General features: G+C 32.3%; 2 protein-coding genes across 4 annotated transcripts; one reads left to right on the top strand and one right to left on the bottom strand.

Annotated features, from left to right (window-relative positions):
• The first annotated feature begins 4,379 nt into the window (after positions 1–4,379).
• On the top strand, positions 4,380–9,365 carry LOC125813100 (homeobox-leucine zipper protein ATHB-13-like). Its single transcript, XM_049492584.1, has 3 exons — positions 4,380–4,467; positions 4,937–5,331; positions 9,072–9,365. Exons 1-3 carry the CDS (start codon positions 4,380–4,382, stop codon positions 9,315–9,317), a joined length of 729 nt encoding a protein of 242 aa, XP_049348541.1. The 3' UTR covers positions 9,318–9,365.
• A 2,338-nt stretch (positions 9,366–11,703) lies between these two features.
• LOC125813097 (peptidyl-prolyl cis-trans isomerase CYP23) lies at positions 11,704–17,328 on the bottom strand. Of its 3 annotated transcripts, none has more exons than XR_007442047.1 (8): positions 17,132–17,328; positions 15,697–15,810; positions 15,472–15,620; positions 14,881–14,953; positions 14,694–14,783; positions 13,154–13,250; positions 11,829–11,911; positions 11,704–11,737 (listed from the first exon to the last, which is right to left on the bottom strand). XR_007442047.1 is itself a non-coding variant. In XM_049492582.1 (8 exons), exons 1-8 carry the CDS (start codon positions 17,246–17,248, stop codon positions 11,717–11,719), a joined length of 687 nt encoding a protein of 228 aa, XP_049348539.1. In that variant the 5' UTR covers positions 17,249–17,328; the 3' UTR covers positions 11,704–11,716. The 3 variants fall into 3 exon arrangements, 1 of the variants encoding a protein (XP_049348539.1); XM_049492582.1 differs by having other exon boundaries at positions 13,154–13,193; XR_007442046.1 differs by lacking the exon at positions 11,704–11,737 and having other exon boundaries at positions 11,850–11,911; positions 13,154–13,240.
• Positions 17,329–26,275: the final 8,947 nt, after the last annotated feature.

The raw sequence follows: 26,275 nt of genomic DNA, 5'->3' as shown, positions 1-26,275 counted from the left end.
GACCTCTCTAACACTAGATTTTCATTCATTTAAAGTACAATTTGATAGAACTAGCTTGAAGGTTCTGGTCTCTGATAGTGAGAAGAAAGGGTAATATATGAATAGGAAAATCTTTAGTTCTAATGCATGATACCTGTTGGGGAGCTAAGTGGCAACCCCAACCCCCCTCTAGGACCCACCCCTAAATTCTTCCCTCCCACCCTCAACCAAAAAGAATTAAAAAAAAAACAAAGTATGTGTCCTTGCTCCTTGGAAATTGAAAATTATAGGATATATAGGTATATACCCAACTCATTTTTCTTTTTCCTTAAGCATTTTCTTTTAAATTACGCATATAGTCTAGAGTTGATGATTAAAAAACTACACTTAAACTATCATATTTTTGTAAGTTTTATATTTTGACTATCTATTATTTTATTTATTAATTTAAATTATTATATTTTTGTGAATTTCATACTTCAAATATCACTCTTTGGTATTAAAATACTCATTGATATTGTGTTGACATATACATGGTTGTTCTCGATTGGGAACAATTATTTAGTCAACTCAATATCGAGGTGAATTTTAATACAAAAAGAGTTATATTTTAGGTAAAAATAAATGTATATACATGTATATGTCACGACACAAACTGTCATAAGTGACACCTACACTAAACCATCTGGTGGGAGAATCAAAGACTATACGAAACTAAATCCAACACCTTTTTTATAAGACAAGTTAATAATAAAAATTACTCCCTCTGTTTCAAAAAGAATAGCATACATTCCTTTTTAGTTTGTTTAAAAAAGAATGACATACTTTCATTTTTAGTCTATTTAAAAAAGAATAGAATATTTCCCTTTTTGGTAACATTTTTCCACGTGGCATGTCTAAGGCTACAAGATTAAAGGGAAATTTTGTACATTTGACATAACTTTAATTTAGGACCACAAGATTCAAAAGTCTTCTTTATTTTCTTAAATTCCATGTCAAGTCAAACTAAGTCACTCTTTTTGAAATGGAAGGAGTAGTAAAAACAATTCAACAATTAAAGAATTTAGTCCCCATAAACTCAATCCAATAATCAAAATATTTATGCGAAAATAAATACCTAATAACTGAAAGCCATAGTACCAAAACTTCAATGTCTAAAATGAAGGGGATGCAACCCTGAAACTTAACATAGTAAACAATAATCTAAGAATGTCTTAGTCCAAAAAGATAGACAAAGAAAGGCAGAGGAATTCACGGTAGCCTATTGGAAGAATAGCTCAACCTTGAATGCGAAGTTAGGCGTCTCTGCATTGAGGTCTTGGATCAGCCGCTGAAAGATGCCCTGTAATCAATAAGAAAATAACATGTGCAGTATTAATTAGTACACAAACCACAATTTACTGGTAGAATCACACGCCTAGTCCGAGATATCCATGTAAGCAATTTACCACAATACAGTAACATAGAACAACATATAAGCAATTATCAATTCATATAGATTTTCAGTTGCATATCATGAAACAACAAATATCTAGATGCATGTCTCACATGATCACAAATGCAAATGTTTGGTCCTCTCATGGAATCATAAACACATATATGGTCCTCTCATGGAAATCAAACTCAATCTATTAGTGTATCGGCATGGTACCCGAGTCATCCTTAATTAATTAGTGTACCAGAGTGGTATCCGAGCCAACCATATATGGATATCCCCATGTCAGGCGTGGTATTCGAGTCAACTGTTAGTATATATCAGGCGTGGTACCCAAGCTAACTGTTAGTATATACCATGCATGGTATCCGAGCCAACCATAGGGATATCCTTTACCATGCGTAGTACCTGAGCCAATAAGCAGTCACAAACAATTATGCACAATCACTAACACAACGAACAATACTACTTGAAAGCCACATAAACAGGTCAATTGCATGAGATTATCTACATGATGTCATTTCATATGCTTCCTTATGTTTTTCCCTAACATGCATTGTACAAATAAAACAGTAGACATGCATACATACACAAACCGAAAAACATACAACCATCACCTACCTCGAATCAAGCCTCTTGAAAACTTTAAAGACTCGGAATTTTCCCTTTTCGAAGTGCCTTGACTTGTTCTTAAGAGATTATAACTAATTCCTAACCCCTGACCAGTTCATCATCATCATCCCCAGCCTAGGGCTTTACCCACTATGAAATCAAGTCAAAACCCTTCCACAAGAGTAATATCTTAGATTCTAAGGTTTAAGAATCAATGCACAAGGCTGAGGAGTAACAATCTTACTTTTACCGATGAATTTTGTGAAAATTGAGGGGAAACAACCCTAAATCCCCCCCCCCCCCCCAAAGTCGAAGAATAAAAGTGTAGAAAATAGGAGCTTTCGAGGCTTTTTTTGCATAAAATCTTAAAATCCCCCTCCCCCCCGCCCTATTGTGGACGCCTCTCGCTATAGAGAAACTTACCCCGCTATAGCGGACGCCTCTCGCTATGATGTATAATGCAAACTTCAGAGACTCAAAAATCTTACGTTTCAAAACATACATCCTTCCCTTGACGTCCCGAACTATCTCATTCACGTCGAATTCGATTCTGCGAGTTCTACTTGTCCGAATTTCGATTCTTTGAAGTCCTATGGGTTTCTAAATATCTTAGCTACAAGAAAATAATAACCAAGCCTAGACATTCCGCCTCACCCATTTTCGAATGACCCTAAACCTCGCCTAGCCCAAATTCTATGTGAGGCTGGCCTAGCCTAAAAAATTTAAGTCACTATCTGAAAAAAATTCTTGCCTAAATTCTTTCATCATTAGCTTAATCATAACGATAGAATGGATCGTTACATACCCATTGGAGCTTGGGTGACTTAAGTAAGTAAAAAGAACTATGAATAGTTAAAATATGAAATTCGCAAAAAACGAATAGTTTACGTATGATTTTTTAATCATTAATACTATAATTTATCAGTCAACATTTCTCTCCCAATAATAACTTAATTTTGTTTAATAATTTACACCGGTTATCCCTTTTTTAGTTAGTTATTTAGCACATGATTCGTTTGTAATTTATTTTCTTTGGTAATTTAGGGATCTTTTAGCTATAAATCACAATCTGAATATCCTATTTGAGCTGGTCTTTGATTTTTTTTTTTAAAAAAATCCTATTTGAGCAAAGTGAAAATCTTATAAGAAAATGTTATGTAATGATCTAAAATTTTGTCCTGAGTAATTTAAACACTAGACTCAAGTCTAACATTGTTTGAAAGGGTAATTTGTTGAGGGGTATATTTGCATCACGTTTTAAAATAAGAACCAAGTCTAAATGGTAACCAAAAAAATGAGATATTTGTGTAAATTAACGTTATTTAATTTTAAATTTTTTATTTTAATGAAATAATTTGTAATTATTTAGATTAGATCACATATTTCAAAAATTATTCTTTCTTTTTAAACGTTGCCAGATGAATTGACTTAAGCAAAGTCACATCCCTAGACTCTTCTATTGAAATCCATGCGAGCCATCGATTTTGCCCCTGTAACCTTACTCACACTGGATGACTTCACCATTTTTATTAAAAATAAATGATTTAAAATAGTTGTTATTTTAGAAAATTAAAATGTAATTGACTACATTCTTCTTATTTTGTTTTTAGTAATAATTAGTCTTGAAAATAATAAACATTGACTAATTAATATATGAAAATCCCAAAAAGCAAAATAGGAATATATTTCATGAAGATCAGTGGGGCACGCATGCATAGTAGTCCCTTTTTAAAAATTATTACACGTCAGATTTCACTTTTCAAGAGTCAAATTTTTAAATTTTGATCAATATATTTTTAAAATGACATGAAAAAAATTACATAGTACTTTTTATATAATATTTAAGTATTTTAAATTTTTTAATTGTAATATATATATTATTTATCGAATATTTAACTGATCACCTTTCTAAACTACGCATCTTCGCCTCTGTGGGGAAGAAGTGTTTACTTCTCTATTTCAAATTGTTGTTTATTTCGCATTATTTTTAAGGGGAATTAATTATTAAATAAATATATACATGAATTTTTATAAGAAAATATTTACATAAATATTTAATAAACTTTTATGAGAAAAATGGTGTCAGATGAAACCTGTCTCCTTCATGAAGTTGATAAGGTATATATAATAGGGTGCATCTTTCTCCCATATATATTTTTCTGTCTGATAATTACAAAAGAAAAGTGCTACATCACTATCCTTTCTATTATTTCATATTTTCTCCATTTTCTTGAATAAAATTGTTGATATCCCTCTTATCTCTTTTAATTAATTTATATTTTCTTGATCCTCTCAAGCATTATTCAAAATCACCAAAAAAATTTGGAGTTGTAGAAAAAGTTCACTAAGGCCTATGACTTCTTGCAATAATGAAATGGATTTTTTCCCTACCAATTTCATGCTACATACTTCTCATGAAGACAACCATCAAGACTTCCATGGTTTCATCATCTTTTTTATTTGCATCTTTAACTTCTTTATCTAGATTTTCAATTTTTTTGAATTTGTTAAAAGAACGAAGCATCTATTTAAATCTATGTTTATATATATATACAAAAAATTAACATCACTTTTACTTGTTGTTGTAGTAGGTAAATTCGTCTTATTTTCATGATGAGTTTATGTTCTGCGTACTGTCATTATATTGTGTAAAATAAAAATTATATCAGCAAGTTAAGTTCACTTAGAAGAATAGGAACTTCGTAGCAAGTCTGATATCATAATCAGAAAAATAGAAGAATAACTTGTTACAATCGTTTAAACTGACGTTATGATGGAAAAAACTCTGTCATTGTCGTCAGTGTAAATAACTTAAATTCTTTCAAGATATATAATAAATCTCATATTTTAAACAAAATTTATTTATATATAAATATCTTTTGAGTGATCTGATGGTATCTTTCGATGTAGGTGTTACTTCATTTCTTGGGAAAAAATCCATGTCATTTTCCAATAAATGTGATGATCAAAATCATGGAGATCAAGAAGATGTTTTGTCTGATGATGGGACACATTATGAGACTACATTAGGGGAAAAGAAGATTAGAAGGCTTAACATGGAACAAGTGAAGACACTTGAGAAGAATTTTGAGTTAGGGAACAAACTTGAGGCTGAGAGGAAAATACAACTAGCAAGAGCTCTAGGCCTACAACCAAGGCAAGTTGCCATTTGGTTCCAAAATAGGAGGGCAAGATGGAAAACAAAGCAATTGGAGAAGGATTATGATGTTCTCAAGAGGGAGTTTGATGCTATCAAGGCACAAAATGAGGCTCTCCTAGCTCATAACCACAAGCTTCATGTAGAGGTATGACGCTGTTTTATTTTATATAACATTCTTTTCTTATATTTTTTTAATTATACTTGAAAATTCTTTAGTCTTAAACTTTTTGATTTACTTTTTATAGTATGTTTATATAGTCATGTCAATGTCATGGCATACCAGGGGCAGCTGGTAAGGGTTAAAAAAAAGTCTTTGGCCTTAGCCCCCTATTTTAGGGGATCCCATTTTTTAGTTAATTAGGTAGGATTAAATCTAAAAAAAAATAAAAAATTTAGAACTAAGACAATAAATATAAATGACACTAATGAAGTGATAGATATGACAATTACTTTTTACTTTTCCAATAAAAAGTTGTGTACTTTTTTTTTAATGTACAAGTTATCTCTTTTTTTTTTTACCTTATTCTTTTTTTAATTTTATTTTTATATATTTTATCCTCCTCTCTTCCTATCTTCTATTTTTTCTATCTCTCTTATTCAAAGTTTAAGAATTTACTTGTTCTATTGATAATTTATATTTTAAATTTATAATTTTTTAATTTTTTTTAAAGGCCTCTGATTTGATTTTGGTTATAGGCCACCAACGGGTTTGAGCCGCCCCTGTGGCATACTTAAGGCCACCAATTTTAAGGGTATTTTCATCTTTTTAAAATTTGTGTTCATTCAGGTAATCCCTCAATTTATGTTGCGGTGATCATTGACTAGATATAGAAGTTAAAAGAAACAAAGATTTTTTGAAACTTTTGTCGTAATAAATTATAAACATTTGTTTGTTTATAAATTATTTTATTAAAGGAAAAATGATAAAAGGCACAACGATCCCCTAGATTATAATTGAAATTTCAGAGACACACCTTAACTAAACTAAGGTCCTATTACCTCCCTGAACTCTTTTTTTTTTTTGTAATTTTGTACACTTTTTGGCTTACGTGGTGCAGTTGAGGCGCATGAGAGATATTTGGATGCCACATAAGCCAAAAAGGTGTACAAAATTACCAAAAAATATGGGTTTGGGGGTAATAGAACCTTAGTTTAATTAAGGTGTATCTCTAGGATTTCGGTCATAGTCTAGGGGTACTTGTACCTTATCCCCAAAAAAAATAACAAAGTTTAAAGTGAAATTGTTTCAATAAATAAATATAACATTATTTCAGAACAAACTAAAAAAACATATACATGTATGATGTATACTACATAATTGAAACTAAGTGAGTACTATTTTTATATTTTCCAATTTGTTGTAAGATAACAATGTTCAACTTCTATGGGAAAAAAAAAATGCTTTTCTAGATGGAAAATGTGAAACAAGTCTAAAAGGGTGTAGTATTTCTTAAAACATGAACAATAATGATATGTTATTATAGAGTGAGATTTACACGATGTATATTTAAAAAATAGCATATGAATTTTCTTGGCATTAAAAAAAGGCAAAGGGGCAAATATATCTTTTAGATATATCTCTTGTTAAAAAAGAAGTACATATCTACCATCTAATAAATGTTGCATATATACCCTCATCGTCTAATAAACTGTATACATCTGCCCTTTTTGTTAACAGACTGAATCTTTAAAAAAAGAGAATCTGTAAATTGGTTTTTAAATTCCAAAATACCACGTGGCTTCAAATATTACCTCATTTATATATTTTTACGCACTCAAATCCGGCCCAATTAAAAAAAAACGTAATTCTTCATCTGTTCAGATCAATTCGAATCCATTTTTTAACCGAGTGGAAGAGGAATTTGATTATTTTTTTCATTTAGGTCTGACATAGAGATTTAAAAAAGAGGTGAGATAATTTTTTACAGCTGTGTGATATTTTTAAAATTTAAAAATTAGTATTATAATTTTTTTTCAATCAAGTAAATATAGATATGTCAATAAAAAAGAGTAAATATGCATCATTTGTTAGATAACATAGATATAATGTAATCTATTCTAAATCACAAAATTGAAGGATATATTTGCCTCTTTACCCTTCAGAAAAAAAACATTGGCTATTGATGAAATAATATGCCTATTTCCTCTGCTGTGGATTCCAATCCCTGATGTGCATGTTTTTCAGAGCAAAATTAAGAATCTTTTGCCCATGTTCTCTTCATTAGATTCACTGCTCATGATGAATTAAAATAATTGATCAATAAACTCAAAAAAAAAAAAAAAAAAAAAAAAAAGAGAGAGGGTAGGGGGGGACACATCTTCATTTATTTTATTTTTAAAAAAAAAAGACCTAATATATTCTTTAATTTAATCATTTAGAATTGATATATTTTTTGTTATAAAAGTATATATCGGCTATTGTTATAAAGTGAATCACATATACTTTTATCATTATAAAAGTATCTCAAATATATCATTTTATCTAAAGGAAGTGAAAAGAATTAATCATAAATTTATTTATTTTTAATTTTAAAAAAATTCATGTAAAGGTATACATGATCCTTTTTCACATATGATTTTTTTTTTTGACTTCTTTAATTATTGTTATTTTAGTTTATAATTTTTATTTTATTTTTTCATTTTTCAGTGTAAAAATATGAAAAATAAAAGAAGTGTGAATGGAAAAAGAGAAAAAAATAAGAAAATAATTGTAAAACTAGTTTTTTTTACGGCTATATTGTAATCTATTTTTTGTATCTGTAAAAAGTTTGAGGCATATATATGATAAATTTTAAAAATGTTAGTGAAAAAAAATACATTTTTTACCATCAAAATAATAAATTTAAGTTGATCGTTGCTACAAAGAAGCAAAAAAAACTTGTGAGAAGGATCAAATATTACATGAATGTTTTTTTAATAAAAAAATTTAAAATTAATTTTTTCACTTCTGTTAGAGAAAACGAATATATGCGAGTCATTTGTATAATAGTAAGGAAATATATGAGCCACTTTTTTAACGAGGATATATTAACTCTAAATAACAAAATTAAGAGGTATATCAGACCCCTTTCCTCATCTTCTTTTTCTAATTCCCAACTCGATGTTTAATATTCACACTTATATTTAACTAAATCAAAGTTTACGTTGAAAATATTAACATGAAACACATCCTCATAACTCTGACTTCTAATCACAATAACACCATCATCAACCTTTCTTTTCTTTTACGATAATATTCAGGTCAATTTACGCATACTTAAATTATAATATATAATTAGTGACTGACCCAAGATTTTAGAATATAGGTGTTCAGAGTTTTAAATTTAGAGTTGCAATTTCTTTTAGATTGGGTGCTCAATCATTAGATCTTTGTATGTTATTAATTACTCCACAAAATTTTTTTGTGATCTCCCGTTAGCATAGACACCAATTTTCATTTTATTTGATAATGGTGTTTCGATTAACTTGCACATATTTTGATTATATAATAAGATATCTACTATATATCTCCTATAAATACAAACAATAAACAATCTCAAAGAACAATTTTACCTACTATATATTGACTACTAGACGTTATTTTACCATCTAATGCTTCATCATCAATTTTTCTTTTTGATTTACTATATTAATGTAATATTAGTGGTAGGTCCATTACCATACAAAATATTTACCATCTCATATCAACACAGAGATAAACTTTTATTTTCTTTTATAATGGTGTTTCATCAATTACACATATTTCGATTATATTATCAGTGAATCTTTATGATATATCTTTTATCAATACAATCACTAAGCAATTTCGGAAAAAAATCATATACTTTATTGACCGCTAAATAATTACATACATTTCTCTATTAATTAGATCAATATTGTCTCCAGATTATGACACTGAAAAATGGAAAGGGGCCAACAGAATCAATCAATTTGAACAAGGAGACAGATCAAGGTTCAATTTGTAGTACTAGAACTGAAAATAGCTCTGAAATTATCAAGCTGCAATGCAATAATATGAAATTAATGGACCAAACTGTCAAAGAAGAAACTTTATCCAACATCTTCTCTGGAATTGATGACAATTCTGCTGGATTCTGGCCATGGCTTGATCAACAACCACATTTCAATTAAAAATTTCAAAAAATAAAAATTTATAGCTTGATACATTTGGTTAAAATTTGTCCGAGATGAATTCAGGATTTTAATCATATGATAATTTTTTTTAATTATAAATTAATATATTTTTTTATTTTTGGTGTATTAGAAAGTTGTATCATGTATGAAATTAAAATTGTCTATCAATATTTGTTTGTCATAATATAATTATAAGCGTACTATTTCACAAATATAATTACATAGCAATTAAATTATGTAAAATGGAAAATAAAGTTTTTAAAAAATTAAGTAACCTTTTAGTTACATCATGTAATTGCACCCAAAATTCCCAAAGTGGATTGAGAATTGAAAAGTGTAATTTCACCATTTCAGTTATATTTTAATTTTCCTCTATTTTGATAATTAATTGATCAAATAAATACGCTATATTGTGTAATTACATTCAATTACACTCAATTTCAATTTACTTGTGAATTTTCAAATAGGCTCTTAAAAAGAGGGAATTGAAGAGGAGAAAGAGGTGGGGGAGCATTAGAAAACAAGTCACAATCAAAAGTTTCTCTCTGAGACTCTGATATTCACTTTAAAGTTCGACTAATTTAAATTTGTATCAGAAAGTCCTACTTTGGAGAATAAAGTACTTCCCCTGCCAAAGGTTATTCTATATCAAGGACTTAAACTCGAAACCTCTGATTAAGAATGAGGGATAAAATATTTTCTAGTAAAGGTAATTCCATATAAACTTCTGATTAAGGATAACCGAGTAGGAGAAACAACACATTTGGATTGTGAAATAATAGGGAGAAATCATACATAGTCTTGTTGACAAACTTTCCTATTGCTTAACTATGTAGATAAAATTTACAAAAGAATAAAAATATTGCTAATTAAGCAAACCTTAATATGTTACAAGGTGTATCTACTAGCTAGCTTAACATATAGTGAGTTCCAAAAGCCACAAACCAAGTGTTCATCAGGAATTTATGCAAGCTGGCTTAACTTAACATATATTTATTTACTTTGTGATGCTCCCTCTATTTCATATTTTAAAATAATTTAATTTTAAATCGTATATTCTATTTTTAGTCATATGGTTTTATAATCAAAAAGGTTATTATCATATTTTCGAGACTATAAGTTTCAAAAATAATTTATTTATCTCCTAAATTATGTGATCAACGAAACACCACCACTTAAAAATAAAATAATAAGAATGTCTTTGTTTGCGGCAATTGTGATCTCTAGGGAGAATCGATGACTGCATCAGAAATACAATGCTAGTACATTTGAGACTTTTTAATTGACGAGTTGTAAACACTGAGCTTTTTTCTTATTGGAAAAAATATATATTAGGTTAATGAAGAAGCTGTTGACACTTGGCACATGCCAGTCATTTCAAAGATTAGAAGATAATTAGTGCAATAATTTCATTGTTAATAGCAAGCACATGATGCTATACCTCAAATAAGGCTAGGATTATTCTGAAACTTCCTATACTAATATAATCCAACATGACATGTTAGTTGCCTATAGAGAGTGCTCCTTAATTATTCATCTCCCAATTTTGTTGACCAAGATGTTATGTCACAGCAATAGTCTATGACACATTATTATTTTGACCCAAACATATCCCGCAAATTTGTCTTTTGAGCTACGTTATCATCAAATTCAGAAGTGTACGTATGTATCAAATAAACTTGTGTAACATCTTTATTTAACGCTTATCATCAAATTCAAAAGTGTATGTATGTATCATATGAACTTGTGTAATACTTTTATTTAACGCTCTTCAAACTTTCTTTTTCAATCCATCTCGACATCTTTTTCAAAAGTTTGACAATTGTTAGTTCTTCTCTTAACCTATCCTCATCGGTCCACCCTCCATCATCGATATCACGCGTTACTAGTAGAATCTAATAGGGACACAAGGTTACTCTTAGTAAACACTAACAAGTGAATAAGTATACATAATAATTATGCTAGCTAAAGTTTGTAAAAAAAAAATTAAATATATATTGTGAGACTATTGTGTAGTGTGGTGTAAAATTTCCTACTAGAGGCAAGTTTATTCTACTTCCGCCCCATTTTATGTAATAAGATTTGATCGGATACGCAGTTTAAGAAATTAAAAAAGATATTTAACTTGTAATGGGAGCAATTCCCCACACTAAGAATGAAATCTCAAACAAAAAGAGCTATATAGAAGTCAATTCCATGGAATGATTGATTAAATATGGTCAATACTCAATAGGAGACATTCCTAATTCTAATTTCATGAGTCTTGGCGCGCATCCACATGTAATAACACTCTCTTTGTCCCAATTTATATGATACGCTCGCTCAGTATAAAGAGGTAGACAATGTATATAGCTTCCATAAGAGTCACCGGAACTCTTTATCTTTTTCCCACTTGATCAAGGAAAGCATTTCATCCTCTGCAGAAAAGAATTGTTTTTGGTTGGTTGAATACGACATCAAGGTTTCTCTGCGTAAAATCTAGTTTAGTTTATATTATGAGTACCATACCTGTTTTTCTATTTCAACTGATGCTGCAGAAAGTCTTCTTTTTAACGACGACCTCTCGTCTTCACAAGTTTCCATCTTGGTGTCTAAAGCAAAACAAAAGAACATAATCCAGACATAAGATGGAAGATATACAAGCTAAGAACTCTATAAGAAAGAATTGACTTTTGCAACTGACCTATATTTATTCCACAGACAAAAGAGAGGATGTAAACAACACATTGTCAAAGACTGTACCAGATTCTCCATAAAAGCATACCATCCTCCATTGTTTTCATGGAGCGCCTTTCTTATTTTGAAATTTTTGTTATACCGTTTTGGGGAGCAAACAAATAACCTAGATCTCCTTGGTAGATATTGCCTACCTCTACCAAGAATAGCATCGGTTTCAGGTGAATACAACTAAAAAATTCCCTCAGAAAAGCCTAAGGTATAATACATAAATAGATGCTCAAACTTGGTCTCAGCGACAAGTAAGCACTCCAACTTTGAGAGTGCACATCTAGATCTAGGCACCTCAACTGGCAACTAAGCACTCTAACTCGTCCCACTATCTCATGGACACCCAACACTGATGTGGCACATAAATTCTAGCGGTGTCTAGATGATCATTTTGTAAGTTGGAATGTTCAACTGACCTGGTGAAGATGAGTTGAAGAACCTAGATGTACATACTCAAAGTTGGAGTGTTTAGTTGTCAGTTAAGGCCAAGTTAACGTGTCTATGTATGTATTATCAATTATGCGCTCAAAGATCAATTAGTTCACTCATTGAATACACCAATCTTATACTCCAGTCTCAAATGATGCTTTTGGGACCAAATGAAGTCCTGCTATCTACAATAAGGACCTCCAGAATCAGTGAGGCCTTTTTCCCACTTTTGGAACCCTTGCTTTTAACTATTTGAAAGGACACTTGAGAGTCTTTTTTGATGACTCCTAGATGTACCTTTATCACCTTTATGGCTAAGGTAAAAGATACTACCACCATGACTTTGTAAGCCAAAAGAATTCCACCTTGACCAGAAAAAAAAAGGTGAATCAATCCCTTGCCTAAATAGACAAGTTCTGTGTTCTTGGCATAGTACGTCTTGTGAGATGAGCACTTTTAGATTTATTTCCAAAGAGACTCCATCCACTGAGAGACTATAAAATTCATGCATGCCTGCATGCACACTCTTCTGACAGGTAAATTTTTTAAATGCATAAGTTGCGATGACCAAGGCTAAGTAGGTACTGTGGTTTCAGAAAGAGTAAGTTACATGCCAGGTAATGATGTGGATATTAGAAGAATTAAAACAAAGGTGAAAAAGTAGAACGTTATCTTACCATAATAATATGTTGAGTGAATTGTGATGCGTTCAGTCGGCTGAATAATGAGAACAAAGACTATTCAGTAAAATGACAAGCTTTAATCTGGAAGAAACTGCCAAAAGATTAGATGAAGTAAATGATATCACTTAAAAACAAATAGAAAAGGCAGAGAAAATGAAAGAGCATACGGAAAAGTTATCTTTGATGGAGCAGAATACACCACTATACAAAATTTTCTAAACGCTTGGTTGCGGTATCTTTTACCTCCTTTCATAAACAAGAGACAACAACTAACCAATTTGTCAGCATCTTCTGCATGATTAACTTGACAAACCATAAATGGAGAGGGCTGACCACTAATTTGGCCACAGAGAAATGCTTACACTTTGAATTGGTCCTTAGCAATTGATGTGTCAATTACATCTTCAATGTTTAAGATTTGTTATAGAGTAGGTACTTGAACCCCCCACCCTGAACTCCAAATTCCGGGCATGCATATTTCCAGCAGCTGAACTAATGGCAGAAATGGAGAAAGATCCTAAAATGCAAAAAGAATAAAGAAAAATACAGTACATATTAACGATGATGATGTTCTGTATACACCACCTTACCAGAACCACCATCCTCCAACACCCTACTGTATCCCACCCCTCAACTTCCTTTCACCATCCAAACTTCCTAACCTTTACCGCTCCAGTCCCCCTTTCCCCCGTTTACAATGCCACTTCCCACTTCCTCTAAACCATCATAACCCTCCTTCGCTGCATTCCCTGGTAGCTTCCAGCAGTTGCCGATGATGATGCTCTCCCCAACATCCATTCTTCTTCTTCTCCTCCTCTAACCCCCACCCCATCCCCCCTTCGGGCAACTCCTAACAATCACAATTCCCAGGCCTATTCATATTCTTCCAGTACAACTCCCTCCAGCAACACAACATCCCCTTCCATTGTATCTCTATAGTCAATTTGGAGATATCACTGTGTTGACTGAAGATTTTTCCCCTTAGTTTTAGCATGTGCAATCAACATTTACCGCAGCATCAAGGTATAGGACCTCTTAGGAAACAATCTCAGACATGATGGCTGATACGTACTCAGTTTGATTTAGATAAGTAGATACTTAGATCTATACTAAGAATTTCAAACAATTTATGCCGATTGAATGTGGATACAGGATTAAATTTTCTATGTACTCCATATATGAAAAATCACATCATAATTAATGAAGAGTTTTTGATAGTTCTACGAGTTTAAACTGAAATCTCCAGCACAAGTCCTACGTCCAATCGTTGCATGATCAACCAACAAACAAATGCATACGTTCCAACTTCCTCCCATGAATAGATTCGTAACAATATGATGTGCATTAAGTTCTGTTCGTCAAACCACACAAAGGATTACAAAGTAGGCTTCAAGAGGATCAAGTTCAAAAAACTATAGCTTTTAGCATAGTCAATATACCTTGCATAAGATACCTCTTTCAAGCAAAGTAGATAATTTTAGACCTGTTTTAAATGAAAAGTATGAAAAGAAAATAGTTGAAGTAGAAATGATACCATTACAAAGATCCCTTCACGTCTAGTAGGTAACTGCTCAAGCTTTCTCAATGTTTCATCTCCTTTCGTAACTTTGCCAAATATTGCATACTGAATTATTTGACAAAAATGAGAAACAAAGTTACGTTTTCAATAACAACGGAACCTTCTCTATTCACAGTGATAGCTAGGATTTTGACCACCATACCGTGCCATCAAGATGAGGTGCATCTCCAAGGAGCATTGAAAATGATGAGGAACCACTGTCAGGATCAGCATGCCTATGGAAAACAGAGATGAGAAAGTTCAGCTAACGTCATACTTGGTGCACAAATGAGATATCAGCAAATTCAGAAACCGTTCAAGGTATATTGCCACAGAATAGAAAAGTATTTTAATTGCACATAGCATCCATAGCCTTTGATCTTAATTTATATATCCAAGACAATATCCGGATACACCTCGATCAATCCTTAACATAGACCATGACCATCTGCGGGAAAGGACGAAATGCAATATGCTAGAAAATTCCTACTTGGACTTCTCCAAATATACCCATATTTTAGAAGTTAAATGTACAGCTTCTTAACAAGCACTGCCACCCAATAAAAGATAGTAAACTATATCATGCGTTTTGCTCCTGATGAACATTTCTTCTAAGCATGAAGTTGCAATATGTAGAATAATTGCTTGTTTCAAGAAAATATATAGGACCAGTGTGTCTCAAAGGAATTAGTGTACCATTGTTAAAACTTAGTATATCTGGCTATTTGTAACCAAGAAAATCCACAAATACTACCTTCCCATTGAAAGGATTCCTCTAACATGTTTCACTTCACTAAATTCACCAACAACATTTTTTTCAGCTACCGCCCTCTGTTCTTCATTCATAGGTGCACTCCTGCCTCCAGCAACATCAGCCACTTGAGCAACAAAACCCTTATCTACCTGCAGAGGTCTTTAAGATTCTCATCATCAAATTCCAAGCATGACAAAGCACAATGTTTTAATTACTGGCAGTTACCCGAAAGAAGTGATTGGTATTGTAGCCTCCCAAGCGCACTAGCTTGAAGATATGCTCAACTGTCTTTGGTGCAACACTAGGGTAGAAACCAAATTCAATATCTCCATAATTTGTCTGTCATATAGCTCAAATCAGTCAAAAACTATTCAGATGGATCAAGACGAAGTTCTCGTGCTTGGTGGTGGTTTGAGAGGTGAGGAGATTAATAATTGACACACCAAGCGACTTTTATCATTTATTGTAAGACTTACAATCCAATATAATAGCAGAATCAAGTAGCAGCGAGACGTCTGATAGCTAATAACAATATATATTCTTGGCAATCACGGCCCACTATGCTGAATATCTGTTTAACCCAAAAAAAAGTTCCACATTTTCCTTCTAATTCTTATAATTTAAAGCAAAAGTTACTAATGAACAAATATACTTGCTGCAGATAACAAATGAAGATTCCAGGTCCTGTTTTTTAATATATATTTATGAATCATTGCATGCCAAGTATCACGAAGAAACTTTTATCCCAAGTTTTATACTAAAATTAATACAACAATTGAGCCAGCTCAAGATGTAGTGTTTTATACCAGACTTCGTAAGAAGACATACATCTTTATAAATATATATTTATACTAAGTTCGAACTCACTGCCACAACGTAGTAGTAGATGCAGTGATGCTCTGCCCCACTAACCAAACATCACAAATCTGCCTTCGATTCAACAGAAATTACTAGCAGAATAAGCTAACCAGCATGAATTTCTAGCACCTAATAATTAAACATGAATATAAACATTCATGACAATCAAATAACCAACAAATTAGGCTTAATATCACACCAATCAAGAAAAGTCTATCATTTCTTTCTGCTTCTTTAGTTGTAGACATAACTAAACAACATTTCATCAAGGGTGTGTGCCTGCTGTCCCTCCCCCCCCCCCCCCCCGCGGTTGAATATGATATATGCTGAAACAACTTTTAAGAATATTAATTTGTACTAAAAATTTCATATTTATTGGCACAAAGTAGCAGTGAATGCAACTGTATTCTGCATCCAGGACTAAAGGTTCCTAAATCTGCCTTCCATTTTCAATTAAATATACTAGCAAAATTAACTATACAGCATGAATTTTTCACAGTTAATAATGTATTAAACATGAAAAATAACATTTTTGGCAGTCACTTTGACCCAAATCTTGTATCTGTGTTTAAAAGCAATTTAATACATATAAATAATTTATCAAGAACCCAATAACCGTTTTTTTTCTAGAATCCAGAACCCATAAACTCAGTACAACAAAAGAAGCTGTCAAGTTGTGATCTTTATAGAATAATAACAAAAATGCACTTGAACCCATATATTTTTACAGGAAAAAAATGTGAATTTACAGTGCTTCAGTACATATACGGTGATAAAAGCAGTAATGTAAATGAAGATCAACCTGAAACACAACACGGGTCGACCCGAATTCTGGTTCAGATGCATGAATACCCTTTGAGACAAAGCTGAGAAGGGTTATGTAGGCAATGAAGATCGAGACCCTTTTGTCTCTACACATATTTTCTTGAATTAGGAGAGAATTTTGCAGTGTTTTCTGCTAGAAAGGATTGAAATGGCGATCTGGATAGTCAACTCCGGGTCATGTCTGTTCTAGCATCAAAAAATGTTGTAGGCTTGTAGCCTTCTAAATTTTTACTTTTTTTCTAGGTTAATTTTATCAAGGAGTACTTAATTTTAACTTTATGTTCCGAAATTACTGATAATAATTTATGGAAAAGGGTACAAAATGTATTTACACTATACTCCAACTATCCCATACTATGAATTTGTGACGCAATGCACTTATTAAAAATATATTTAAGGATATAATTTAACTAGATTTTTCACTATTATCATTTAGTGAAATCAAAAATATAACTTTGTAAGTAGTGTAATTTATATCCAAGAATTCATTAAAGGAAATGATAAGTATGAAAAACATTTCAAACATTTATCTTGAATTTTGAACAATTCAATTATTTTGAACAGTGAAAAAGGGCCCAAAAAATCATTTAATATGGAACAGAGGGAATATGAAATTGAACAAAAATGTTATGTTTTAATAGTTTGGCCTAAAAATACTTTACTACTAATAGTTTGGTCTAGGAACGCCCATATTATTACTTATTGTGTCACGCCCCGAGCTACCCCCGAGACGCGGACACGGGACCTAGGACCACAAGTGATCCCAAGCTAACCCTGCTGGCATGATCATGAGCATATTGAATATAAATTGAATAATAGAAATTGTGTGGAAGCTATAATCATAAACAAAATGAAAAGATGAGGAATACTCATTTACTATAACTGAGGTATATGAAAAACTGATGAGTTTAATACAAAGAAGATATTAACTCAATTCTAAGTTGAATCTAACTATGTCTGAAAATAGCCTCTAACTGACTAGAAATGTTGGGACAGGCCCCAACTAAGTCTAGCAAAACTGAAACTAAAGGATTAAAATACTGAAAAGAAACTCATGACTATTGTCCTCGGAGAATGAGGACTCACCACTGATTTTGTTTACTGAAGATCGAGAACCGATCTAAGCGTGATCTGGATGCTGAGAACCTGAACCTACATCACGAGAAGATGTAGTGCACGTATGCAATGACCAAATTTATAAGCTGAACATGATATAGATACTGAAAATACTGAATACTGAGCTAACTGATGCAATGACCAAATTTATAACATCCTGAGACTGAATATTGTCTGTACTAAAATATGGTCAATGCAATAGAGTCTGACTGAACTATGGGAGCTACTAATAACCGACATAAAACCACATGAGCTAAATGTGGAGTCCGATGTATAGGCCCCATTGAGAGGACCCAATATACCCTGCCAAAGGTATAGAGGCATGCTGGCGTGATTACTAAACTGATGTTGCCCACAGAGGGACTTACACCTATGTGGCTCGTAATTCTGAGACTACATGGGTACGCTGAACCTAGTCCAACTCGGTATTATGCTACTCCTAATAGATTAAGTGGTTAACAAATTATGATTGAGTTTTTGTAATACTGGATAGTTCGAACTGAACATGCAAACTGAGAATGTAACAATTAATCTGATAATGATGCATTCGTAAACTGAGGCATGTATAACTGAATGCATTATGACTGAAATACTGAATAGCTCAAAATACTGACATGTAGATACTCATACTTGAAAACTCCTTCTTAGAAAACAATTCAAAATCATATTATACTATGATCATTGATGACTTGGGAAGTCATACTACATAAACATTGATGGTATATCTAGATACCATACTGTTCATACATTGATGACCTACTCGATTGTCATACTAATGTGTTTTTGAAGGTCTTTCTCAAAACTCATCTTAACTTTCTCAAAAACTCAGTTTAAAACTCAAGTGTTGCCTTAGAAAAAACTTCTCAAGATTTATAACTCAAAATAGGGTTTATGCTAAAATATACTGATAATATGGCGTTCAAAACTGGAGCATGCATATCTGAATAACTGAAATATCTGACCTAGAATCTGTAATTCAAGAACTAAAGAAATACATAGTTAAGGTTCTGAAATTCATGTAATAAACTGAGCAATACCATGATAATCTGATTTGGAACATTTAAATAACTAATTCATAATGATCTGTTGAAATTCTAGAAACCCTATGTCTGCTCATAATCATGGAATCAAGAATCTGACCTTTTTCTCCTCTCTTGATTCTAATTTTCTAAGTTTTGATTAATGATTTGACTTGGATAAGTTCTAGTTATGTTTCTAGGCTTAAACTGAATAAAACCTCATGATTTAGGGTCTAAACAACGTATCTTAGAGGTCCAACGAAATAGGAAAAGACCAAAAGACCCCTGACTTAATTGCTGTAGGAGTGACCGACGGATTGGACCTACGGGCCGTAGGTCAATCAACAGTCCGTAGGTTGGGGTCGTCGGTCAAGTCTTCCCGACACAGCTTCACTAAAACAAGCATAACTTTTTACTCGGAGGTCAAATTTTAGCAAACTCAGTGGCGTTGGAAAGAGGATTCAATTATCTATCATATCATAGGTAACGAGACACATAATTCCTTTTATACTAAGAGTTATGACCATTTGAAGTTGACCCAATCATCAATTTTCCTCTAACTGGTTGCTGACCCTCACCTACGGACCGTAGATCGAACGACGGTCCGTGCTGGTCGACCGTAGTTCATGCCAGAGGCTGGGTAAATGAGTCTTGATCTAGGGACACAAACTATGGATCGTGATCTGATCTACGGATCGTGGGTCTATCCGTGGGTCGAGACTTAACCAATTTTCTGAATTGGGTTGGGGAGGGGTTGCAGTGGTGAACCACGGACCACCATCACGGGCAATGGTCTGACCTACGGTCCGTGGATGGCAACCGTGGGTTGCACTTGCAACTTCTCAGAATCTGCATTTTTGGTTTGTTTCGGACACGGGGTGTTACATATTGGATCATCACCATTAGTCACCAATATATATATATATATATATATATATATATATATATATATATATATATATATATATATATATATATATATAGTCTGTCATTGTCATCATTCACTATTATCATCAGTTATCACCATCATCAACCATGATTGTCAGCAGGGGCGTAGGCATATGTATGTGAGGGTGTCCAAATGGAAATCATTTGTCGGAAAAAAATACTGCATATACAAGTAAAATGATACACGCAGTGATTAAATAACATATTTTGGACACCCTTGACATAATAGGTTGTTAAGCCTAGTGATTTTAGATGGACATCTTCAATGAGCCAATGTTCGCGTGTTCAAATCTCACTTGCAACAATTTTTTTTCTCTTTTCAAAAAGAGCTCTTGTTGTTTAATTTTTGAACCTTCTTCATGAAATTCCTGGCTCCGCCACTGAATTTGTCAGTTCTATTAACAGCAACACCACCCTTAGCCAACAATATTCTCAATCGACACCTCGCATCAGGGTGTGCATGATACATTATTGAAATTTTCAGTTCGATAATTTTGTTTTTTTATTTTTAAAAATACTATATTATTACCATAAAAAAATACCACAAAAACTCAAAGACAAGTTCTATAGAGGGGTGGTTAGACTGAGATTATTGTATGGAACTAAGTGTTGGTCTGTCAAAGAATCTCATGTCCAAAGATGTATGTTGCGGAGATAAGAATGTTGAGGTGGATGTGTGGTCATACTAGGATCAATAAGATTAGAAATGAGAATATCCGGGATAAGGTGGGTGTGGCCTCCATGGTGGACAAGACGAGAAAAACGAAACTGAAATGGTTTGGACACATGAAAAGAAGATGCATAAACACATCAGTGAGAAGGTGCAAAAGGTTGATTATAGAGGGTACAAGGAAAGGCAGATATAGATTGAAGAAGTATAAGGGAGAGGTGATAAGATCGAATATGGCGCAGCTTCAGGTACCAATGACGTGAACAGGAGGGTGTGGAGGACACGTATTAGGATAGAAAGTTAGTAGGTAGTATTATAGTATTATCTTGCTTAGGGTGACTGGTGTTTGGAATGGTACTAGTTATATTATTATAGTTCTTATTTTTAATTCTTATCCGTGTTTACTATTGTTTTTTAATTAAAAATATTTAAATAGCGTCTTTGGCTTTCCAATAGCTTAGCCAAAAGGTCGCAAGTCCACTTGGGTGATTTGTATGTATATGATATTTTTGTCATATTTTAAGTTTGGTAAAACTAGTGTACGGGTCAGGACTTTGTCTCAAGTCCCTTCGTACTTTTGAAGTAGCCTCATTTATTTTTGAGGAACTTTCACATATAGTCACTCAAAAATAGCCTAATTATTCTTCATAATTATAGTTTGATAATTACAATTCGTAGCTACATGTTATGGGGAGAGAGAGGCGAGCGAGATTGGGAGAGAGAGGAGAGAGGCGAGCAAGAGAGGGCAAAAAGTGGGAGAGAGGTTAATTGTATATGTATATCGGTTAGATAATTGTTTATTATACATATGTATTTGTATATTCTGGCGAATTATACATATACAAATGTGGTTAATTATACAAACTCGAAATCAGCCCACATAATTAATGTATAACATTAGTCGCGAGTGATAATTATAGCAAACTATAGCTATGATGAGTAATTAAGTAGTATAAGTTTGCTTAACCGCTTAATTTTCTCTATATTTTATTAACTAGATGGTATTGGCCTGTGCAAGCACGGCCCAATACTTTTGTGTCATAGCATGATTTCAAATGACTTTTGGTGACCACGTAAAGTTTTATTTGCATAAACTAAGTCACTAAAGTGAATAGAGAGTGCAATTTTGCTTTCTACATGATAAGATTGGCTTAAGAAGAAGCAAGCCAGATAATTGGTTCCACTTAACTTATCAAATAAGTATATTTCAAGAAGTAGCAGAGGATTATACCAACCTGCAGCAACATCCTTCAAGCTTTGCAACATAGTCTTTATACTTTTTTAGAATCACAGTTACATCACAAGGAAGAAACTTTTTCATTAACTAATGTAACGAAACATTTATAGAGAACGATATCTCAAACAAAAAGGTCTACATATTTTCATCAAACATCATGTCAAAGTGTGATAGCTTAAACTCATCAATTTTACGCACAAGCCACCTATAGTTGTTGCCCTGCTAGTATATGTCCTTTGCTTATTCGAGTTTTCCTTGTCAAACAAAGATGGAGTACTGTAACAAACTAAGGTTTGTATTGATCATAAAACAATTTAAAAGTTGATCAAAGAACAAAAGGAAAATAGAAAAGAGAGATTCCAAACTGCTATTACAAGATAGTTAATTAAAAGAAAATAACATGACTCACATCATAACCCTAATGAGATAGTTCTCCACTATATATAGGCATCTTTAGTGCACATGTTCATTCCTTTAACCAGGGTCTCAAATGTAATTTGATAGTATATCAATTGGGTCTTTCATCGTGGCTAGATTCGTAACATGGAGCGAAAGAATTGCCAATAACACAAGTGTGACATTACAACTACCACTAATATCCTCTAAACGGGAGAAAATTTCATTCTAACAATGAATAAGAAACTTTTTCATACGAAATGACATTAGTAGAAGGGCCCTTTTTGGCAAGCCTCTTCAAATGTCATGACTTATGCAACTGCATTGTCAATAACCCACAAAAAGAAAATGTCATCACAATAAATGGCAATTTGGCAAGACTTTCTTACTTGAATTTAATGAAAATGGGTAAATCTATAGGCTAGAGGAATAAAAATTGGAGGACCTTGATGAAAGCAGGGCTAACTGTAGCTGTATACATTATATGATTGGAAAGAAATGCAAGGATTTTTCGGAATAACAATCGACCTATGAAGATTGACCTTTACAACAGATTTAGACGTAATATAAGACCTAGACATAGAAACGTAAAAGATAATAATCAATTAATCACCAATACCATGGGACAACCTACAACTAAGAACTGAAGAATTTAGTACCACTTCAAAAATTCATAAAATTGAGAAAACAAAAGATTTAAGCGAAATAATAAGGCAATTGTGACCTTGCCCAAAATTGAAGCTTTAGTGTATGATGACCACATTTTCCCCGCAAAATTGAGCTTACTGTGAATGTGAAACGCAAAGTAAGTCGAGTAAATTGAGGAGGAGGTGATAAAAAAGTGTAGAAATTAAAATTGGTGACAAAAAAGATTGATCAAGTTAAACTTTTTTAATTACTGATTAAGATAATTGGGGTCTAAAATGTAATATTCAAAACTTCTAAACTTTTAAAAATATTCTAAATAAACCCAATTTCTAATTTCAAAATGTTTGAAAAGTTTTCCTCTCTTCTAAAAATTTCAAAATTTTAAAAAAAAATTCAAGATTTTTTTCTCCCTCTTCTTCCTTCTTTCTTTCTCTTTCCAGATTTCTTCTTCCCTCTCCTTCTTCTTCTTCATTTCTTTTTCTCTTCTTCCATTTACTTGTTCTTCTTTGTTGTTGCTATTATTATCGTTGTTGTTCATTATTTTTTATCTCATTTTTTTCTTTCTCTTGTTGGTCCTATTTCATAAACTAATTTGCTTTAATTTTAAAATTTTTGAAGTTGAAGTCATTGTTTTTTTGTAGAAAATCCAACAACAGTTGAAGTTGTCGCAATAACTGCTGAAGTTATTGTAGCAACTGTTAAAGTTTTTTTAGCAACTGCTAAAGTTTGCTCAGCAACTGTTGAAATTATTGTAGCAATTGTTGAAGTTTTTTCAGCAACTACTGAATTTGCTGCAACAACTACAATAATTGTTGTAGCAAGTGAGGTAAAAGAGAGGGTGGTAGAGTGGCAAATGAGATGTTGGTGATAACAACGAAAGTGGAGGTGATAGTTGTTGTGGAGGCAGAGGTAGAGAAGAAGGAGGTGGCAACAATGGTGGTAAAAGAGGAAGAATAAGAGAGTGGTGGCAATGAAGGAAGAACCGATGGTTGTGGTAGAGGAGGAAGTGGTGATGGTGACGGTTACGATGGCAGAAGGGGAGGGGATGGCAGCGGTAGAAGGATGGAGAGAAGGGAGGGTGTGGAATGGGGAAAATAGGACTTTTAGGTAAATAATAAAACTTGAGGGTTTTAAAATTAGTGTCATTAACACTAATCTTAAAATTGTCACCTCTACTCAATAATTAAAATCTGTGTCACTTTTTTTTCATTTTGAAACTCTTTTGTCACCCTTAATTCATTAGCCCAAATAAATCGTTTTTGCAAATCCAAATAAAATAAAATAAAAATAAATCAAATTTATACTTCTCAATTCTCATGAAATTGAGAACTAAATGACGGAATGAAAGAAAATGTACCCACAATAACTATCACTAGATTGAAGGCAGCGACCCAATTACATACGAATAAAAACAACAAAAATCATAAATATAAGGAAAAACAAACAACACTATGGGTGTGTTTGGTACGAAGGGAAATATTTTCCGAAAAATATTTTTCGATTTTCTCATGTTTGATTGGGTTAATAGTTTTGAAAAATATTTTTCAAATCAACTTATTTTCCTCAAATTTAAGGAATATGACTTCCCTTCAAAACTTAAGGAAAACATTTTCCAAAACTCTCTTCTAACTTCAAATTTAATTTTTTCACCTCGACCCCCCGCCCCACCCAACCCACCCACCCTACCAGCTCCCCACCCTCAAAAAAAATATTTTCAACTACAAAATTTTATTTTTTTCACCCCTACTCTGAATCCCCCCCCCTATTAGCCCCCCACCGCCCAAAAAAAAATTTTAAGTTTGTTTTTAAAAAATATTTTCAACTTCAAATTTTAATTTTTCACCCCTACCCCTGACCCCCCGGCATCCCCCATATCAGCCCCCTCCCCCAACTCCACCCCCACCCCCACCACCAACCCCAACAAAATTTAAGTTTGTTTTTAAAAAATATTTTCAATTTCAAAAATTATTTTCTACTCTAGTAAAAATAAAAGATATTTCTCAAAAATATTTTTCATTCATAAATCAAACACGAAATTTTTTTTCCAAAAAATATTTTCTACTCACCAATCAAACATAAAAAAAAAGTCAAAAATCAACTTATTTTCCAAAAAAATATTTTCTAGAAAAACATTTTCCTTCATACCAAACGCACCCTAAAACAACACCTTGTAAAAATTACCACATAAAACACCCGAGCAATTGATTCTCTCTATATCTAACTGATACAGGAAAGAAACGAGAAAAAAAAGCTGAGGAATAGAGATGGGAAAGATAGAGATTGTAAGCACTAAGCAGTGAAGACATGTGGAAAATTCAATTTGCTACATAAAGGACATGTAGCTTTAGTTGATGATGAAAAGTCTAAAATACCCTCAAATATAATTTAAATGACATTTAACTGACATGTTGATATCTAGTCTCTAACTCATGCTTCTAATATAGTAGAGGGGTATACAAATGTCAAAAATGGGTATCAACATAGTTTTATCGAAAAAAATCAAAAACACATTTAACTTATGTGAAAAAATAACTAACTAAATATATGATGCACATAATGGAGAACTAATACAAGATGAACATGTAGTTGATCATTAATTACTTGGAGTTACTATTGGGTTATAGGTTGAACAAATTTATAACTAAAAAGTATCAAAAGACAAGTCATATAAGACATAATAGGAAGAGCTTAAACAACATTTAGATAATATCATGTCATAGAATTTAACTTTGTATATAGAAAGGTGTGAAAATTGAAAATAAAGCGCAAGATTCAAGCAATCTTTTGGTTTGTAAGTTACAATTTATAATTCAATTTTGATGATGAATGTCAATGCACTAAAATATAATTATATCATGGATATTGAGAAATTATGTGATATGTTGTGTCGAATCATTTTTCCATATATCACGAAATCACATGATTTAAATTATTTGATGTAATAATAAAGAAAATTTGATATGGGAAAGATTTATGGTAATAATATTACATGTATTCGAGTGGGAAATGATTTTAAAAACAAATTGTTGTAAGTTTTTGGCAAATAATGTGAGGATCGGAAACCATTAATAAATCGTTATATAAATT

Source organism: Solanum verrucosum, unplaced genomic scaffold (genome assembly GCF_900185275.1).
Source record: "Solanum verrucosum unplaced genomic scaffold, falcon-dt-bn FXZP01000746.1, whole genome shotgun sequence".
Lineage (NCBI taxonomy): Eukaryota > Viridiplantae > Streptophyta > Magnoliopsida > Solanales > Solanaceae > Solanum > Solanum verrucosum.
The sequence above is the reverse complement of the archived record's forward strand: the minus strand, read 5'-3'. Positions and strand labels throughout refer to the sequence as shown.

Bases quoted from the DNA above. Each gene is read 5' to 3' on its own strand.
- LOC125813100 (XM_049492584.1), top strand. From the start codon at position 4,380: ATGACTTCTTGCAATAATGAAATGGATTTTTTCCCTACCAATTTCATG. The intron at 4,468-4,936 runs GTTTCATCATCT...CTTTCGATGTAG, and splicing joins CAACCATCAAGACTTCCATG to GTGTTACTTCATTTCTTGGG. The intron at 5,332-9,071 runs GTATGACGCTGT...TATTGTCTCCAG, and splicing joins ACCACAAGCTTCATGTAGAG to ATTATGACACTGAAAAATGG.
- LOC125813097 (XM_049492582.1), bottom strand. From the start codon at position 17,248: ATGTGTAGAGACAAAAGGGTCTCGATCTTCATTGCCTACATAACCCTT. The intron at 14,954-15,471 runs GTAGTATTTGTG...TGTTTTCCATAG, and splicing joins GGAATCCTTTCAATGGGAAG to GCATGCTGATCCTGACAGTG. The intron at 11,738-11,828 runs GTATGGTACTCA...TCTTTTCTGCAG, and splicing joins CAGTTGAAATAGAAAAACAG to AGGATGAAATGCTTTCCTTG.